The sequence below is a fragment of the Ciona intestinalis genome, chromosome 7 (genome assembly GCF_000224145.3).
Source record: "Ciona intestinalis chromosome 7, KH, whole genome shotgun sequence".
Lineage (NCBI taxonomy): Eukaryota > Metazoa > Chordata > Ascidiacea > Phlebobranchia > Cionidae > Ciona > Ciona intestinalis.
Genome location: NC_020172.2, coordinates 3,621,633 through 3,640,659, shown reverse-complemented (window position 1 = coordinate 3,640,659; position 19,027 = coordinate 3,621,633). Strand labels below are relative to the sequence as shown.

The following is a 19,027-nucleotide window of genomic DNA, read 5'->3' as shown; positions in this document are numbered from 1 at the left end:
AGCCGCATTCATATTAATGCTCCGGTTCGAATCCCATCGTTGCCAACAAATTAATTATTTCCATAAAAAAAAATTGTTTGCTATTAAAATATTTTCGCTCTAATATTGGTTCTTGTTGTTATTTATTAATGATTTTATAATAAAAAAACTGAATGTTTGCCGCGGAAGCTGCACAAAGTATATGTTGCAGCAATATGTAATTAAAAAAAGGCTTGATGTCAAATTTTGCGGTTATTTTTGTATTGACAAACCCTTTACAAAGTTCAAAAGTTGATTTTGGTTTAAAAATATATATTTACTTTTCTCGATTAATGATTATAGCAAGTTCAGACATGGGCCAATCCAGATAAACTGTATTTGTAGTAAGCCAACTTATTATAAAAGCTTCACTGTATGCAGCAGTCGGCAATACTAAATTATTAATTGATAATTTTCAAGGTTATATATTTACATGATGTATTTCTTGGGGTTAAAAAAATATTGATATTGCAACTATCTACTCAGCCACCTACCATACATCGCATAGCACTTACCAAAAGCCGGGTAATATATGTTGCACGTTATATTTACTGTTTACATTTAGGGCACGTGAACCATAGGTTAGACCGGAGTGCTCTATCCGCAATCGAAAGATATTGTGTGCAAAAGAACAATAGTGTATACAGTAGAGTGAGGTAATTTTTTATTCTTTCATGAGTGAGGTCCTTGTCAATGACCTGGGATTTAGGTCACATTTGGCCCGTTACCCAAACACTCGGAAAGCCCGTTTAAGCCTCTGTGTGACCGGTACCGCTACACCACATTCATACGCGTATTATTGGCACCAGTTTTTTATCCTCGTGTTCTTACGAGTTACCACACTTTTCAACTTTGTGTATGATTTTTATTTGATTTTGCTTACAATTTGGACAAACCCATTAAGGACCGCTGGGTTTGAGCAATGGCTGTTAAGTGACTTGACCAAGGACACATGCGCCAATCAGTATTAGTATCGCCATCAAGCATCGAATCGGGGACGCTTTGGTTTCGATGCAGGCGCCTAAACCACTAAGCCACGGCGCCGGTACATAGGGTGGGGCAAGATGAATAATGGTTTCATTCTGTTTTCATTTGGTGGTAAACAAAGACTATTTACAGATTTATAAAACCATATAGCCCGGGACCTTAAATGAGCGTGATTACCAGCATATAACACTGCCTGTATATGTTCAAATCCGCTATTGATTAGTTGTTAAAATCGATCAGAAAATATTGACTTTAGGTGCTAACGGTATCCCATCTTACCCCATAGTACTATATAACAGTGTCTGTATATGTTCAAATCTGCCAATGAGACATTTAAGAGTAACTGCTTCCCAGTTAACACGATGGGCAGTCTGCATTGGCAGTCATCTATATAAGCGTTATTCATAAAGCTAAAATACAAACTATATAGCGCAATATTTATCATGTTATAAACTGCTTTACCGCGACGAGTAAATAACTTCCTGCCGAATCATGATGATGGTGTACAAATTACGCAGTGTCACAACTATTCAAAGAGCTATAGCGTTACATGGCGAAATATTTATATAAAATATTTGCATTGCTTTTTAGAAAGGAAGCTATGTCCGGAACAGTATTTGACGACATGACTGGAGTCGTGATTTTTAAAGGGTGCAAATAATTACACGTCAATGTATGAGTGAATATCAAGGAACCGGCGATAAATTAAACACGCTGTTTTTTAACTTCGAAAAGCCTGAACATTTATTAAAGTTTGCCCTTAACCGCTAAGACCTGGTTTAGTCATCGTTGAATTTACGTCATTGAGGTTTTGAGACTGAATTTCCAGGATATCTTTGTACTTTGACTAACGCTTTAGTTTAGCATAACCGGTATATTTTTATCATAACAGCCGTACCTATTCCCTAGCTGCCTATCACTATCCATTTTCTCCTTACTACTTGATGATTGTACAACAAATAAACATAGTTCGTACTACAATGAATTCTCGGAATGTTGATCGTTGTTAAAACTGCTGACAAGCAACATTTTATCATTATAGCTGCCGTTAGTAAACTCCGAAAAATTGTCGAGTCATTCACACTTAGCTGATACATGCTGTTGATCATTCAGGACACGTCACACCATTCTGACGTCACAAAACATAATACTTAATGCTGGAATAGATATTAATACTTGGTAAACAAACAACTGATCATTCAGACATTTTTCTGGGTTGTTTGCTCATTAGCTCGACGGGTAATTTATAATAGTTGATAACGCTGATGCGTGATGTAACAACTCTATTTGCGTAGGTATAAGTTAAAATTCATTTACTAAAAAAACAAAAATGTACGCTTTACCAAGACTTTAAACATTTTTTTATAATAACATAAAACTAAGAATGTTGGTTATTTTTAAATTTTACTGCTTTTAAATAAGTTTACAGTCGACAAGGGTCTAAATATAAACGTTTTATGGCCTAAATGTTTGCCAATGATGCCAACACGTGTTCAGTGTACTACTTACCCTTAATATAGCAGATATTTTTAGTCTTTACTGTTGTATACACCTGTAATGAAACCACAATATTCCTTTTCAAAGCAACAAAATGTTACACTTTTTTTGAAGGTTAAAATAAAATTATTTTTAAAGGTCAAAAAAGTTTATAGCCTATTATTTAGCTTAAAAAATTTATTTTTAATTATTTTGAAGGTTAAAGTAAAGTTATTTTTGAAGGTCAAAAAAAATTATTTTATTTTGAAAAAATTATTTTAAAATATTTTTAAGGTTAAAATAAAGTTGTTTTTTTTGTTTTTAATTTTTAGAAAATATGCTACAGCCTGTGTAAAACGCCTGTTAGGTCTTAAAGTACAAACATACTTAGGCTATAAAATGTTTGTCTTTGAGTGGTTTGAAAATTTCTTGGAATGAATGCATTATGATATATTTTACCACCGAAATAACAAGGCTGCTGATAATCTAACTAGACAAACACATAGAATGAAACAAATTGTTGATAAAACACCATAGCTTATATAAAGTCTGCGGGCACCGTCGTTGCTGCATACATGTGGCAATGGTTTAAATAACTTAGATAAGAACAGCAAATAATTGCAAACGACCCATCGATTACGCGCATGAACGTCAAATAAAACTGTTGTGTAAAAGGTTAAAACACGCAGAGGGCGAACGGGGTGCAAAGGTTAGAGTGTGCTGGCTCACGCGATATTTTATGAAAGCCTATTTTTCAAGTAGGGTGACGGTCGTTGGGGTTATCGTAAGCAAACACAAGTCATGTTTTCGAGAAAATTAGTCATGAGAAAAACAAAGCTCGCTGGGTTTTATAAGCAAGGGGTTTCGGCCAACTAAATCATTCTAGATTTTGCAATTACAAAGTGACTTTAACTTTGCGATAATAACTAGAACAGATTTTTTGTTACAAATTTTAAAAGTAGTTTTTTTTACTAAGGTCGGCTGAGTATATTTTAGCAATAAACTAAAACGAATTTATCAAATAAATATGGGAGCCCTTGACAGTATTGGTCAACTATGTTACCTCGGCTGCATTCGGCCAACAATGAACAAACAGGCTCTTGCTGCTCTGTTAGCTGCTGCTACAGATTACATTTCTGAAGACGAACGACCAGATCTGTCCGAATTTATCGAGTATTTTCTGAAGGAGCAAACTGATGTAAAAATCAACGAATGGCGAGGCTACAGAATGTGGATGGGCAGCAGCACCGAGACAACGCGATGGGCTTACGAAAACTGGATGCCGTGGAAAAATGATGTTATCATAGCAGCTTATGCTAAAACCGGTAACTAAAACTTTTTACTTGCAATACTTAATGTTTATAAAAGTAACTTATTTTTTATAAAAAGTAACCTATATTTTACATGAAATATTTAATATTTATTAAAAATTATACAAAATATGATTTTAAAATTTCTTTCCAGGGACGACATGGGTAAGAAATATAGTCAGCCACCTTATTTACAGACAGAATCCCCAGGCTATGGAGATGTACAAGAATCTGCACGCCTTTCTTGTTTACCTTGAAACAGGGACACGTAAGTTTTATTAATTACTTAGGCCTAATTATTTTTAGTGCCGGAATAGTATTTGTAGAAATAAAGATACATAACTATTTTTTATGAAAAAAATATCATTTTATTTTTTTTTGAGAAAAAAATAGCAGAAATTATCGAATATGATAAAATTTGTTAAAATGTATTAAAAACTGACTATATTTAAAACCTATAGCGGTGAAGTTCGAAGTTCTAGATAAACTGCCGTGGAAGAGGCGCATTCTTGCAACACACATTCCTGCGAAGTTGTTAAACATGAAACGAATTAAAGGCAGCGGCGCCAAGGTATCTATATTTATCAAGTTCTGTTAATACGTTAAACAGTGTATAATAGGGTGGGGCGGGGTAAGGTGAGACAAGTTTTTGTTCTCTTTTTTCGTCCCATTTGGTAGTAATCACGACTCCAAAAGAGCGTTGTTAAATTGTTTAAAACACGATCAGAAAATATGGGAATTAACTTCTAACTGTATCCCATATTAAATTCTACAGTACTTATAGAATGCGCGTGTTAAACATTGGAAACTCTAAAAAAAAATTAAGCAAAAATTCTTTTCAGATAATTTGCCCGATCCGCAACCCAAAAGATCAGATTGTTTCTTGGTACAACATGGCGAAGAAATTGCCAGTTCCAAAGAACCATGAGCTTGTAAAATCACTGTATCCAAGAACGTGGGAAGAGTTTATTGAAGTTTACACACAAGGTATATATCTATAACACTTACGGGTTAAATAGAAAAATAAACAACTTGTTTTATTCCGGCGTGGTGGGGAAAAGTCATTCGTTATAACACGGGTGTTCTGTTTTATACACCTCGTGCTTGCTTACGAGTTACCACGTATGCGACTTCGTGATAATTATTCTTTTGATTTTTTTTTAAATATATGGAGAATAATTTAGAAAACAATAAGCGATGTTGGATTGATGCAATTTCTGTTAAGTGTCTATGTCTTGCCCAAGCAGCCCTCATACGCCCATAATGGTATAGCAGCGATTTCGCCAAATTTCTAATTCGCGTTTATACTTTTAGGCCAACAGCCTTTGGCATCTAAAGTCGGAGAATGGTATCCTGACTACCTGCTATCATGGTACCAGCACAAAGAAGACGAAAACGTTCTCTTTGTCGTTTATGAAGACATGAAAAAGGTACATGTTCTCACTTTAAAAATAAATATATAGTCGGGGTAAGATGGTACATGTTTTTAATAATTTTCTTGTCCCATTTAGTAGTATACAAAAACAATCAAAGAAATATACAACCGTGGACCCACGAATAAAAAATGATGTTAATTGTTGAGCACACAAATAGGAAACATGAAACATTATCAGCTATAATGGTATCCCATCTTACCCCACATTATTATAGCTTTTGTCACGATTTTAACGTATTTTTTATTCAGGACCCGGTGAAAGAAATTCAAAAAATTGCCGATTTCCTTGATATCCCAATCTCCGAATCTGACTTGGATGAAGTTGTACACGAAACATCCTTTAACACAATGAGAAGGCAATCGGCTCAGATCGAAAAGAAACTTGATTTTTACAGAAAAGGTATAAATGGGAAAAAATATGATATTTTCTATATAAAGCAATTTGGGGAAAATTGGGATAATCAGGGGTAATGTGGGATGATTTATTTTTTGGTTTCCTATTTAATGATAAACGGCAAACAAAAATGTTACAGGGTTATTCAACAGTATTCCTACAAATATAGAGAGCACGTTAATTCCAATTGATAGTGTTATCGGCTATTAAAATCGAAAATGAGCTTGAGTGTGCCAATTCCTACCACCCTACTATATGATATTTTTTCGATCATTTCTAAATGTTTAATTTTCTATTCAGGCGAAGTCGGCGATTGGAAAAATCACTTGACGGTCGCCCAGTCCGAAATGATTGACGCAAAAATCCAAGAAAAACTGGGCCACACTGACCTAAAGTTTACATATGAGCCTTAATTGCTCTTCATTCTAAAGTAATTGCTTCAAAGTTATTCGCTGTACATCCTACGCGCGACAATCAGTTCCAATTGCACTGTGTTCTCTCACTTTTGGTTGAGCACGCAAAAGTGTCAAATGCATATACGCCAATCATTTCAGAGCGGAATGAAATGAACAGTACATCAAAATTTTAATGGTAGCAATTGTTTGCTTTAGTTAGTAGAGACGACACTTTCATTAATATATGTAGTTTGATCTTACTTTTTCTTGTATTTAATAAAAACCACCTAAAAATGAGAAATAAAAGTATTACTTTAAACTCGTAGACCAGTGTTTTATTAGAAATGCATTTAAGAAGCTATAGAAAGATTGCTAAATGATTTCCAGCTAGAAAAAATGGTAAATACACTACATTGCAGCAGTTTCTGCAAAGTTGCGTACGTGATAACTCGAAAGCTGGTACGAGGTGTATAAAACGGAACAACTGTGAGATAGCGACTTCTGTTGTCTCGCCACGCGAAGATTGTTTATTTACTTTACTTGGATTAGTGGTGTGACCAATATAGAAGTTAAGCCGTCTACTAATTAAACAGTAACATTGTATGATCAAGAAGACAAGTGGTTTATATTGGGATAATAAAACACCTTTAGCTCTCAATCAAAATACAAATAGATGAGCTATTTAATTCATTGTTGCTTACGGGCTCCACCTACCGAACGAATTTTGGTGCAGTGGTTTGTGCTAGAACCTAATGGTAACAAATTCCTTGTTCAAATCCTACGCCATACTGAGAAAAAATGTCTCAGTGTATTGGATAAGCCTGTTATAAATCTTAGGTCTTCCACAGACACCTAGACCCCATAGAATTGCAAATAAAAAAATACAAAATTTTCTTTTTACAATTTTCTTTGATCGACAAAAGTGAAATACACTGATGAAATGAATCGGCAGTTTTGTGCCTATGTGGTGGTGTCAACTGTCATATGATTAAAATAATCAAAATTCAAATATCTGACACTACTACATGTGTCAGTCTTGCAAAACTTGTTACAATATAAGTGTTAAAAAAAATCATTTTTTAGTAAAAATATTAAATTTTCTACATAATATTTTTCTTACCAGAAAAACAAACAGTGGTGCATTTGAATATGACAATGGCATGATAAGTCCATTGAAAAATTAATCAATAAAAAAAATGTGATGAACAAGTGACTGATCGTTTAGGCCAGAGTTGGTCTATTGCTCTGTGTGTTGGGAAAAAGGGCCAACTTTAGCCTTAAAAAGTCCAGGATTGGCCTAAACACCCATATAGATTAGACTTAGTATAGACCCAATAATGATAAAAATAATGACTCAATGAATTACTGATAATCAAAAAAGAAAGAAAAATGAGGTCTGGAAAGTAAAATTACGAAGTAGATTTCCAAGAACACTCGTTATTTTCCATCCATTCATTTGTACCATCATCGTAAACTTCTTTTTTCCAAATTGGGACTTTTGCCTTGAGGTTATCAATGCAATACTGAGTGGCTGCCATTGCATCTACCCTATGAGGTGATGATATTGCAATGAGAACGCTGGACTCTTTTACAGGCACTGACCTAAAGAAAATTAAACAATAATGTAAACAATCTTTCTCCTTAAACTGGGAAGGTCCATGCAGTAGCGCCCCAGTGTTGGGGTAATGGGTCAATTAGGCCTAAATCCTAAGGCCTATGGCGTGCAATGCTGCGGGACTTACCCACATAGAAAGAAACAATTTTTCAACGGCTCATCTGGTAGCCAAAAAATGTACTGTATTTCCAAAATTTTGTTTGCCATCTGGCAAAACTTCATCAGGAAATGTTGCCAGATGGCTGTCAGAAATACACTATGTTTTTTTATAGTGATAAGCCGTTAAAAAATAAAAATACAAGAAAAAGTTTGCAAAATAGTACATACAGTAATGTTAAAACATACATACCCTAATCGGTGATGGATTAATATATGTAGAATGTCGGGCCATTTTTCTCTCAAGCGTTCGCAAATTTTTTCCAGTTCTTTGTGAGCCATTTGTCCATAACATTCATAATCTAATCGTAAAACTTTCTTACCGTTAAAATGATTACGTGTGGTACCTAGAAATAAAAATTCCGGTATTCGTGAAAAGAGAAAAAATTTTATATTTTACCTGTGTAAAAATGGTGGGTATTTTATGTACGTGCCTGCAGCCTGTTTCTGTTCTACTACTGCTACCAGGAAAAATATATTTTCTAATATCCAACATTTTTGAACTTGTTGGTAATTATTTTCTGAGCATGTTCCTATTTTGTTTGCAAGACAACTCATAAGTGACCACTGGGTTGAAGTAATTTCCGTTAAATGTCTTGCTTAAAGACATATACACCTACAAACGTAGAAGCGTGAGCCTTGAACTATAAACTTGGTTTTGGGGCAGGCAGACTAACCACTTTGCTACAGTGCTCAGAAAAACAGATAGCTGTTTTAACAACTGCTGTTTTGTCACTATATCTTGACTTTGCTTTAAAATATTTCTAAACTTCTTTAATGCAATTGAAAAGACAAATAAAAGTTATTATAGAGACAAATAAATTAAAAAACAAATATTATTATACTACTGTGGGGTAAGATGGGACACCTTTAGAACATAATATTTCAATATCATGACCGTGTTTAAAACAATTAACAACGGTCTTATGAGAGTTGCGAAAATACTGTTACATGATTCTTTGAATGTTCTTTGTTTACCACCAAATAAGATGAGAAAATAGAATAAAAAGGTGTCCCATCTTCCCTCACCCAATTATATTCTTAACTTACCTAAAAATATGGAAACAGCCCCACAAGTTTCAGATGAAACTTTATCAACAGCAGCCTGAACATTAAGCGCATCGTTGGTGAAAACGATGTCGTTCATTATTGAGGAAATTAACCACCACTGAGCGGCGGTATAACTGCAATCTCGCTTTGATCAGTCAATAAAATGGAATACGATTCGTCAGTTTTGATATATTCTCCGTTGACAGCGAGCGTAAAACACCCTTGAAGATCAGATAACCTAAAAATTAAGTTGTTTTAATGAGTCCAATATTCATATAGTCGAAAATAAAAGTTTAGTTGTATTGTGTGCCGCAGATGGAGTTGGTTGGTCTGTGTTGGCGATGGAGTCCGAGATGGAGCGGCACCGGTCGCATGAAAAACTCAAATGAGATCTCTAGTTGTTGGGCCAAACCTGGCCTAAATCCCAGGTTCGTGACAAGGACCTTACTTACCCACAAAGAATAGAATAGGATTTTTAGGCGTCAGAGCTAAAGTGGCAGGTCTACCCTGCATTAATCAGTAAACAGTACAACTAATAAATTGGATTTCTTTCATAGAGATTACTGTACTATTTTGCGTCTTAAAAAAAATTTTTGCACCAATGCTACATAGTTAACTAAATATCACGGTCTTAAAGTACATGGACAAATAAAGCTATTAAAGGCATGTTTTTACAGTTGGTGTACTTTAGCTGCATATTTGGATTATTATCCATTGCATAGCATTATAAAAAATTTGCGGTTAGAACAGCTGGTAATAACTGTCACCGTTTTAGCTGAAAAACACGGCATAAAAATTGACTTGTATTGTACCTTGGATATTTTGAATTAATAGTTTCAATCAATTGAAATGAAGTAATGTCTTGTGGTAAAATAAGTTGTTCTGATTCAATTCCAACTAATTCTCGACTCTTTGCAAAAAACTTGATATTAACCTGATAAAAATTTAAGTAATAAACAAGAAGTAGAAAAAATAAAAATTTAATATTTGGGTTTAATTTTTAATGTTCTATGAATATACAGTTTAAACTTAAATAAAAAAAAAACTGTATATATATATATATATATATATACAATATATATATATATATTTAAAAACTAAATAGTTATAAAAATGATAAGAACACAAGGCAACAGTTTATTATGCATTTAACAATGGTGGATTTAAGATTACTAGATTTTTAGCTAAACCTACATATCCATAAATATTTTATATATCTATATACATTATGTTTACCTGTACGTTTTTTCCCATTCTACGAGCAGCTTATCAATTAACACAATACCATAATACCTGTAATACACTGTATTATAGTCTTTTGAACTGAATCCTAAGTTCTGTTACAAAAATATTATGTTAAACAAAGAAAAATTGAACCACTAGCAGAAATTGGTGGAAAGTATTTTAATATTTCTTCCTAGAAAATATCAGTTCTAATTACAAAAATTTTGCACTGAATTGGTTAACCTTGTACCTTGGGTGGAAAAATTTAACTGTTGCTAGTTTAATTTATTACTTGGTCCAAATTTTCAAGGGGAAAATAGTCTCCTTGCTTGCACTTTTTTACGATAGTTTTCAAACCAGCTCCGTGAACATTTTTATGAATTTGAATATTTTCCAATGCTCCATCTTTGTTACAAACGAAGCAGTTTACGCATGTTTTCTGGGTAAAAGGACCACGTATAATTCGTGGCAACTTGTTCATATTACTGTTAGAGTTTTTCTCAAACACAACAAAAGTAAACTGTTCCTTGATAGTTTGTTTTTTGTTCAGCGCTTTTGCAAAACCAGGAACATTATAAGTTTGACTGAATGTACATGTATCTTTTTTAGCCCAAACTGGACACGGTTTACTATGTGGGCATGGTATTACTACAGAAGCATCTTTCTGCCAAGATTTCCATGGTTTATCATCGTTATTACCTTCCATACCCCTTAACAGAAGATTCCTGGCTTCCATAATAATTTGAAAACCATTGAAGTTACCATACTCAATTAGAACTAAATATTGTGATGTTTTCTCCCACAAAAGTTTGAGCAGAGTTAGTCTTTCTTTTGAAGTAGGCAATTCTGACAGTGTATATGAAGCAATTACAATGTCATAAACAGATTTAAAAGAAACCGGCAGAAACCTACGTATAAAAACGCCGCTTGGTGGGGGGGCGTTTAAATCTCCAGCTGTTACAATATAATGCGAAAGTTTGTTCATTTGATCTGACACATCTACGCACACATACTGCTTCAAGGAATCTTTCCAAAGACTATTTGCTGCCCACATATTTGTTCCTGTTCCTGAACCCACATCTAAAATGCTTTTGGGATTAAAATCTTCAACATCATTTTTTAAATTACTTAACACTCGAAATGCAGAAGCATAACAACCAGCACTTCTTGCCAATAAAAAAGCTGCAGTATTTTCATGATTATATAACACACGCTTCCACACGATATCCTGCAGTTCTTGTGTTTTTAAACCTTTTATTTGAAAATCTTCCTGGTTTTCCAACATTTCTATAACTTCCAGTTTTTCTTGTAAACTTGTAAATTTATTTCCCGAAGGACTTTTAAAATTTTTCTTTTTCTCTGACCTTTTAATTTGCGTCCTTCTAGAAGACAAGTAGTTTAAAAGATTAATCGCAACTTCATTTACAGATTTATTCTGCATTTTTAGAAATGCTTTGGCAGATTCATTAAAAGTTTCTGGTATACTAACAGCAGGCAAGTTACATTTTCCAGGTAGAGGCACTTCTTTTTCATCTTTCTTTTTCTCCAAGTACTGACTGAATAGCGATTTTTGAATTTTGGTTGTAATCGGAAACTGAATTGTTTTTGCCAAAGCTCTTTCCCAATGAACAAATAACAAAGGCTTAATTAACCTCATTTTCTTATTTACCAAAAAATTTTTTTTTTTTAATAAAAACATTTTATGAATATGACCTACTAAACCTTTTACAGAAAAATCAATTATTATTAACATATTAGGAGGTCATTGAAAGTGTAATCTTATCAATGTCAGTGGATAATCTTTACAGACTAGTGATGATATTTTTAGCAGCAGTACAGTACGCTAATAATAAATAAATAGTTCTAAGCTCAATTTACACACAACACCACATCTGGATAAAACAAAAACTATTAAATAAAATAATTAAATAATATTTTAGTGCATGTAATGTACATATTGCACAAAAACAAGGGGTCAACTTTTATTTATAATATACAAATAGGTGTAATTAATAAAGAAATATTTTTTACTGGCGAATTGACAAAGGAAATAATGTAATGTTATATATACACTGATACACAGCAAGACATACCCTGAAACTTACAACGAGGGGGTCCAATTCTATTATTTAAGCATTTTTTAAGCTACTCGCCAAAAGTGGGTGTATGGTGCAATAAATCAAGGTTATTTTGTGCAAGATTTCGCACAAAAAACACTCTTTTGATCTTATTGAATAAGCCCCTGCTACACAGCTTAAAAAAATAGCCAAAACACCAAATATTTAAGTGTTACCATTAATTAACAAAAGGCACTCTTTCATAGAATAACATATATGCAGGGGAAGATAGGACTTCACTGAGGCTTGCAGGTCGCACTACAGTATCAGATGTAAAGACCCATTTACTTTTACTAACATTAAAAGTTTCAGTCTGCACTCTGCGGTAAGCAACATAATGTCCACTTTCCGTCCAGCTACCAATATGCACAACTACAGCGCATAATTTATACCAAGCGTTTTGAGGTTTACAGTGTTTTACATTATCAGAAAAACCACCAAGTAAACCACAGTGGTTAAGTGTCTTAAAATTATTAGAGCGAGAGTTATTATTTGATAATAATTTTAATATTAGTGGATTAGGTTTCCTCACAGCACAACTTGTAGTCTTGCGTTGCAAGTTTGTTGAAAATAAAAATTCGCTGAGGTTCAAAAACTCCTCGAATTGAACGTGGGTGTGATTTTTCACAGGAAACCCATGTTTCCAAACTAAACGTTGAAGATGAAAAGTTAAACACTGTGGCAACTTTGCAAGCATGACTTCTCGTTTAAAATTAGACTTTATCTTAGTTTGTGCAATACCAGTCTTTCTTTCATCACGTGAATAATAATTTCTCCACAGTTTTTCAGAAATTTTGTTTATGTTTAAACTGTCGGTGTTTAATTTTTTTCTTTGGATTTTCTTTTTTGTACTTTCAGAATTTGCGAGCTGGGTACAAGCATCACAATCAACAGATTTTACAACTTCAGCTGCAAAAAATTGCTTCAAACATTCTGACATAGTAGTTCTTCCTATCCAAACTGAGGTTTCAGGTATTGGCAAGCTTAAACTGTCAAACCCATCAAACTTAACTGGAGTTTTTTGGCCACATGAAACACATTTAAGTCTTATTGAAAGCAATCCACGAAAAATTCCATACAAATTAATATTAGAAGTAGAATTATTTTGAAGCACGTTAACATCTTGTATGCATCTCTGTTTAACATTAAACAATCTATTTTCTCCATTTACAGCATTCATTATCGTGCATTCAGTTTTTTTAACTTCCATTTCTTCATTCAGCGTGCTCAACAAAACATGAAAAAATTCATGTGCGTCGTGCTCATCCATTGAAATATGCCATCCCAGTTGTTTTAATACAAGCAACAAATTAGATGGGTCGTAGTAATTGACATCGGAGCCTGTATTCAACACCTTTATTATTTCACATAATGAATCTTGTGCACTGACCGGTTTTACCGATTTTGGAGATTTTTGAAACGCAATGTACAGCTTGCTAGTAGATGCTAAACTTTGCAAGACAACGTTCATAAAACATGTGTTCCCAACGTTTAATAAACCTGGCACTACGTACTTTAATTTCTTGTTTTTGCGTTTTCTTTCATAATTTCTACTGGTACGCTTGTTGTACCATGATAACCAAGCAAGAAAAATTCCACTGAAAACAGTGAGTGACAAAATCCACCTTCCATTTGTGAACATTTTTCGTTGTCATATATTATACAAGTAAAGTCACAATTACAGAATAAATTACATCTTTTTTAAAATGTATGTAACTTTAAATCAGTTGTTCAGTATAGCACCTACAAATGGAAAATGGGCTTTATTATAACAGTACTAACATTCAAGTAAGATTGCTATTATTTTTACCGACGTTTATACTAAATTAACACAGTTTTAGTTTATAACACATTAAAATAAATTTCAAATAGTTCATAAAATTTACCAAATTCGATACAAGTGTTTTTCTTAATTGCTGTAACTTTTTAATTAGGTTCAAAATGCAGATTTTCTGGCTGACTTAAATTGTGGACTTTACGATTTTACAACTCATTTGGGCTACGCAGCATGTATAATCAGTTTAAACATTTATTTAGAAACTTCTAAATCTCAGCATGACAGGACCACAGTGATCGTAGTGTATAGTATAGAAAGAGCAATGCTTCGTAACCATTTTCGATCTTTTCCATAAATGCCACAACCAAAAAATTAGACATTCTATCTATTAGGCCATACAGATTTTATTACCAATTTATATTACCCACAATTATTTTTAAGTGGATTATTGATTGTTATAAAAACGCAATTAACAAGACAGCCCAAGCTTAATGGATGGACACGTGTTAATGTAAATAATGGCAATTCAAGCTTACTTTTTTTCGCGACACGAAGAGCCTGAATGAAGCCAACATACATTAAATATATTGACATAATTTCTTGCAACTGAACAGACTTTTCCAGAAATGTACAATAAGTGTTGTACATTGTTTTTTACCAAATATTCATAATAATCCGAGCCCGTTCATTAAAGGTTAACTCTCTTGTTGTTAAAAAAAGGGGAAACCCGCGAAAATCCAAAGTACGAAATATTCTAACTAGGGATATCACCGAATCGCCAAAAGTAAGGTTTATTTTGAATTTAGCAATGAATGTTAGATGTTACTATTATCTTGTATGTAGTGGTTATAGTCCACTAATTTTGTTATATTAAAAATACTACCCTTTTAGCAGAAATACTATAAGCTAAACATGTTTCTTAATTCTTTAATACATTATTTTACTGTTTGGGTGTTTACTAATAAAATTCACCACATTTGTTTAAATTGCAAGAAAAGTTGAATATAGTAATTAATGATAGGAAAAATATGACATTTTTTTCGTTTATTTAGGTCACATTACTATAAGTAAAAGAAATCTATAAACCACAACATGGGATTTAACAAGGAAACATTCATGTTGGATATAAAGAGGACGTTTGAGGTTGGTTTTGTATGATTGCCATTAACTGTACCAGTTATGTTGTATATCTATTATCTGCATTCTGCAGTAGTTCTGAATAAATGAATTTAAATTATTTATCCTCAAAGGCGTAGCAACAACAGTCGGTATATCACGGGTATTTTGTTTCACATACATCGGTTACTTATGAGTTACAGCATGTATGTGACTTTGTGGGTGATTATTCTTGGCCAGAGACACATACCAACAAACGTAGCAGCACCGAGCCTCAAACCCGGACACTCTGGGTTAGCAGTAAGGCCGCTAACCACTTTTCCACAGCGCCGATTCTGTACTGACAATTTATTTTTTAATTCGATTTAAATAATATAACTTTTCTCATATTGTTATATTTAATGCTTCAGATACTTGAATGTCCGTTCACAATCAACATGGAGTTATCATATATGGAAGAACTTTTGTTGCATCAAAGTCCTCAACGAATGAGAGTACTAGCCTGGGTGCTTTCCCTGTTAGTAATCTGTTCTACCATATGCCATTTTTTTGTTTTTTTTGCATGTAATCTTTGGACAAAAGGGGGTTGGACAACTTTAGAAATAGGGTGTAGCGACCAAAACCTCCATTTTTTTGTCAAATTTATATGTAAATAGAGTTTAAACCTTTTTTCGCCAAATTAACCTAAACAGGTTTTAAACTTTTTTCTGTAAAATTCAAACCTAAAAATAGTTAAAAACAACAGTTTTTGATGGTGCCAGCTTTTTTAAGGACCATTGTAATAAATAGTTGATATTGCTAAAAATTAAGTATTGATATTTAAGCATATAGACTGGCGTATAAAAAGGAACAGAAATGTTGTTTAGTAATTTAATTTATTCTTTTTTGTATTTCAAGTATTGATGAAGAAATAACCGAAAAGATTGAAAATTACGAATCAAATCGAGTAAACCCATCGAAACTTAACATTGATGGTCGAGTACAACTTCTTACGGAGATTTCATCCGATATTCTTGGTCTTTGTCATGAGAAAGACTATGATTTAATCAGGGTAGATACCTTGAATAGTTTTCTGTCTGGTGTGTTTGTACCTTTATTGCATATTTCATTGAATAATATACTTGTATTATAAACCTCAGTTAAATGAAAGAAGATTTTTTTATCTTTTGTATAACTCATTTTTTTGGGGAATATTTCTTCCTTTTATTTTCAGCATTGTTTAGATTTTGATGTTATCACGTTTTTATAATTCTTTGAAAGTTCTTTGTTTACTACCAAATGGGATGAGAAAATAAAAAGAAAAGGTATCCCATCTTTCCCCACCCTACTACATATTTTTGTATACAATATTTAAATATGTTACTTACCTACCAGGGTAAAGCATCAGATGAAACTCAACTTGAATTTTGGAAAAATCTTTTAGGTATTGTATTGACCGTTAATGAAGAAAAAACAGGTAAGTTATTCATACTACCTCCCCAAATTATCAGTTAACATCTTCAATGTCACTGTATGTAACAAAACTTTGCACTGTGTGCAAGTAAATTAGCCAAAATATAATTCCTAATGTTTTATTATTTTTACATGTTTTTTTCTTTTTTTCAATTTTCTTTTTATTAACAAAAAAAACTTTTACCTGATATATGCTGTAGACATAGTATTTAATAGTTTTAACATCTGTAATATAAGAAGTGTAAAAAAACTAAGATATGTATATGTGCATAGTAGGTATGTCTATATGATTATTAATTTTTAAGTTGTGTCAAAAAATGTAACACCTTGCACAAAAACTTCATTGTGAATATTCCCCCCCCCCCCAGCTAAATTAACATAAACATTATACTTGGTAGGGTGGGGAAAGATGAGACACCTTTTCATTCTATTTTGTCTTACCATTTGGTAGTAAACAAAGAACATTTAAAGATTATAAAATCCTATCCTCACGACTCCCATAGACGTTTGTTAATCGTTTAAAACACAATCAGGAATCAGGATATTTGGATATTATTTGCTAATGGTGTCCCGTCTTACCCCACCCTACTATAACATAAAACAAATGAATTATTTATAAATTTCAGACCCAAATACAGCAAAGTTTGAAGAAGGAAACATCATACTTGAAGAATTGTTAATGAATTGTAATTTAAACGAATTTGAATATTTAACAAACTTGCCTTTGAGTGTTGACTGCAAAGATTCAAAACTAAATGGAAAAACAACTTCGTATGTAATTTTTATGTATTTATATATTTGTTATGATTGGCTTATCCATAATTAGCTTTTTAGTTTAATAATCTGTTTACCTATAATGTTTTTTTTTTATTTTATGTATTTTTTTTTATTAAAATTAGTCATATGCTGTGAGTCTGTGACTCATAAAGGGACAATTATTTCAAATCATGCGTAAAAAAAATATATACAGCAAAAAAACAATTACCCACAAACTAAAACTCGTAATCTGGCACGAGGTGTATGAAACAGAACACATGTGTATAATGACTGTCGTTTTCTGGCTACGTGAGGATAAACCAAGTTACATTCATTCATTGCTATATATATATGTTTAAAAAAAAATACTTTAAAAAAAAATATATATATATATATACCTAAATTATTTTAAAATTACTTTTCAAATACACAGCACAGAGGAAATTGAAAAAACAGTTGTGGCTTTAGAAACACAATTAGAGGAACATAAGGCACTTTTGAATAAATATATTGCAGAGGTAGGTGTTTTATTAAATATTCCGCCTAGCATAAAACAAAACTTGGCTCAGACTAGACTTTTTCATCTCAAATTTGAAAAAAAGACTGACGATGCTATTTGGGTATTAAAATTTATATCTTGGATTTTATAATAGGGGATTTTTGTCTGTTATGTTTTTGGATTGTGTTATAAATACATGTAATTGTAAAATTAAAAATAATCGAAAAAGTTTATTTTTGTAATACAATAGGTTGGGAAAAGACGGGACATATTTTTGTTCTTTTTTTGTCCATTTGGTAGTAAACAAAGAATATGTAAAGAATCACATAACCAAATTCTCATGACTAAAAGTTTTGTGTTTTTTTCAGAATCCTAATCACCTTGAAAATAATCAGTGTGGTTCATTGATGAAAAAATTGACGTGTTCAGTTCAAGTTCTGCTTGGAGATCTTGCGCAACTACAAACAACGTACCAACAAACTCATGACATTAATTATGAAACTTACTGCAGAAAATCGACACTTAAATTCACACGCTTGGGGGACACAATGCATCATCTACAGCGAAAAGTGGAAACTTTTCTAAAGGTGTGTTTATCTTTAAATTTAAACATAGTCACAGGGTGTATACTGGTTTGTATAAAGTAGTGGTTAGAATAATGAGAATTATATATTCTTTTTCTACCTTCTTTAAGGGTTGCAGTTTTGTTTTTTTTCACATAAACTTCGTACAAAAAAATGTTAAAACTTAAGAATTGTATAAAACAACCTCACTAAGGTAATTTTCTCCCAACCCTGTTAAGACCTCACTCACAAAAAAACAAATACAAATACATAAAAGGCCTCATTTCCAAAAACAAAAAAGCGTGTTTTTTTTTTCTAACTGACACTTATTCTCTTAACAGATGATGAGTGAAATGAAAGAAATGCAAAGAAAACATGAAAATGTTACAACAGAACTTTTACCAGCTACTAATGTCACCTGAAAATCGGTACATGAGCTTTGACCAAACTACTCACTTTTTCTTCTGTTTATTCAATGTACAGTTTAATCTTCTTGTGCGATTGAAAATTTAATAAAAAAATTATGGATCTGAAATGTAATTTAAAGTTGTCATATGTATAGTAGGGTGGGGGAAGATGGGACACCTGTTCAGTTTATTTTCCCGTCCAATTTGGTAGTAAATAAAGAAAATTCAAAGAATTATAAAACTATGCCTTTACGACTCCCTTAGACCGTTGTTAATTGTT

General features: G+C 32.6%; 4 protein-coding genes across 6 annotated transcripts; 2 read left to right on the top strand and 2 right to left on the bottom strand.

Annotated features, from left to right (window-relative positions):
* Positions 1-3,410: 3,410 nt before the first annotated feature.
* LOC100180459 (sulfotransferase 1C2-like) lies at positions 3,411-6,436 on the top strand. Its single transcript, XM_002130789.4, has 7 exons — positions 3,411-3,806; positions 3,946-4,059; positions 4,253-4,362; positions 4,634-4,778; positions 5,106-5,221; positions 5,476-5,626; positions 5,921-6,436. The coding sequence occupies exons 1-7, from the start codon at positions 3,509-3,511 to the stop codon at positions 6,031-6,033; spliced, it is 1,047 nt and encodes a 348-aa protein (XP_002130825.1). The 5' UTR covers positions 3,411-3,508; the 3' UTR covers positions 6,034-6,436.
* Positions 6,437-6,904: 468 nt separating this feature from the next.
* On the bottom strand, positions 6,905-11,842 carry LOC100183606 (molybdopterin synthase catalytic subunit). 3 transcript variants are annotated; one of them, XM_004226171.4, is made up of 5 exons: positions 10,073-10,194; positions 9,649-9,770; positions 8,837-9,074; positions 7,980-8,133; positions 6,905-7,617 (listed from the first exon to the last, which is right to left on the bottom strand). In XM_004226171.4, the coding sequence occupies exons 3-5, from the start codon at positions 8,931-8,933 to the stop codon at positions 7,425-7,427; spliced, it is 444 nt and encodes a 147-aa protein (XP_004226219.1). In that variant the 5' UTR covers positions 8,934-9,074; positions 9,649-9,770; positions 10,073-10,194; the 3' UTR covers positions 6,905-7,424. The 3 variants fall into 3 exon arrangements, 2 of the variants coding, with proteins under 2 accessions (XP_004226219.1, XP_002131137.1); XM_002131101.4 differs by having other exon boundaries at positions 7,980-8,088; XR_003396030.1 differs by having other exon boundaries at positions 7,505-7,617; positions 7,980-8,088; positions 10,073-11,842.
* LOC100185969 (ubiquitin carboxyl-terminal hydrolase 30-like) lies at positions 11,784-13,911 on the bottom strand. Its single transcript, XM_002131122.4, has one exon. The coding sequence runs from the start codon at positions 13,817-13,819 to the stop codon at positions 12,356-12,358; it is 1,464 nt and encodes a 487-aa protein (XP_002131158.1). The 5' UTR covers positions 13,820-13,911; the 3' UTR covers positions 11,784-12,355.
* Positions 13,912-14,648: 737 nt separating this feature from the next.
* LOC100175780 lies at positions 14,649-18,880 on the top strand. The gene is made up of 9 exons (XM_002130865.4): positions 14,649-14,738; positions 15,007-15,097; positions 15,481-15,587; positions 15,968-16,121; positions 16,445-16,526; positions 17,149-17,293; positions 17,712-17,796; positions 18,146-18,364; positions 18,682-18,880. The coding sequence occupies exons 2-9, from the start codon at positions 15,047-15,049 to the stop codon at positions 18,760-18,762; spliced, it is 924 nt and encodes a 307-aa protein (XP_002130901.1). The 5' UTR covers positions 14,649-14,738; positions 15,007-15,046; the 3' UTR covers positions 18,763-18,880.
* The last annotated feature ends 147 nt before the right edge of the window (positions 18,881-19,027 follow it).

Bases quoted from the DNA above. Each gene is read 5' to 3' on its own strand.
- LOC100180459 (XM_002130789.4), top strand. From the start codon at position 3,509: ATGGGAGCCCTTGACAGTATTGGTCAACTATGTTACCTCGGCTGCATT. The intron at 3,807-3,945 runs GTAACTAAAACT...ATTTCTTTCCAG, and splicing joins AGCAGCTTATGCTAAAACCG to GGACGACATGGGTAAGAAAT. The intron at 5,627-5,920 runs GTATAAATGGGA...TTTTCTATTCAG, and splicing joins ACTTGATTTTTACAGAAAAG to GCGAAGTCGGCGATTGGAAA.
- LOC100185969 (XM_002131122.4), bottom strand. From the start codon at position 13,819: ATGTTCACAAATGGAAGGTGGATTTTGTCACTCACTGTTTTCAGTGGA.
- LOC100183606 (XM_004226171.4), bottom strand. From the start codon at position 8,933: ATGAACGACATCGTTTTCACCAACGATGCGCTTAATGTTCAGGCTGCT. The intron at 8,134-8,836 runs GTAAGTTAAGAA...TTTTATTTCTAG, and splicing joins GGCTGTTTCCATATTTTTAG to GTACCACACGTAATCATTTT. The intron at 7,618-7,979 runs GTATGTATGTTT...AATTTTCTTTAG, and splicing joins TTAATCCATCACCGATTAGG to GTCAGTGCCTGTAAAAGAGT.
- LOC100175780 (XM_002130865.4), top strand. From the start codon at position 15,047: ATGGGATTTAACAAGGAAACATTCATGTTGGATATAAAGAGGACGTTT. The intron at 15,098-15,480 runs GTTGGTTTTGTA...TTAATGCTTCAG, and splicing joins ATATAAAGAGGACGTTTGAG to ATACTTGAATGTCCGTTCAC. The intron at 16,527-17,148 runs GTAAGTTATTCA...TATAAATTTCAG, and splicing joins CGTTAATGAAGAAAAAACAG to ACCCAAATACAGCAAAGTTT.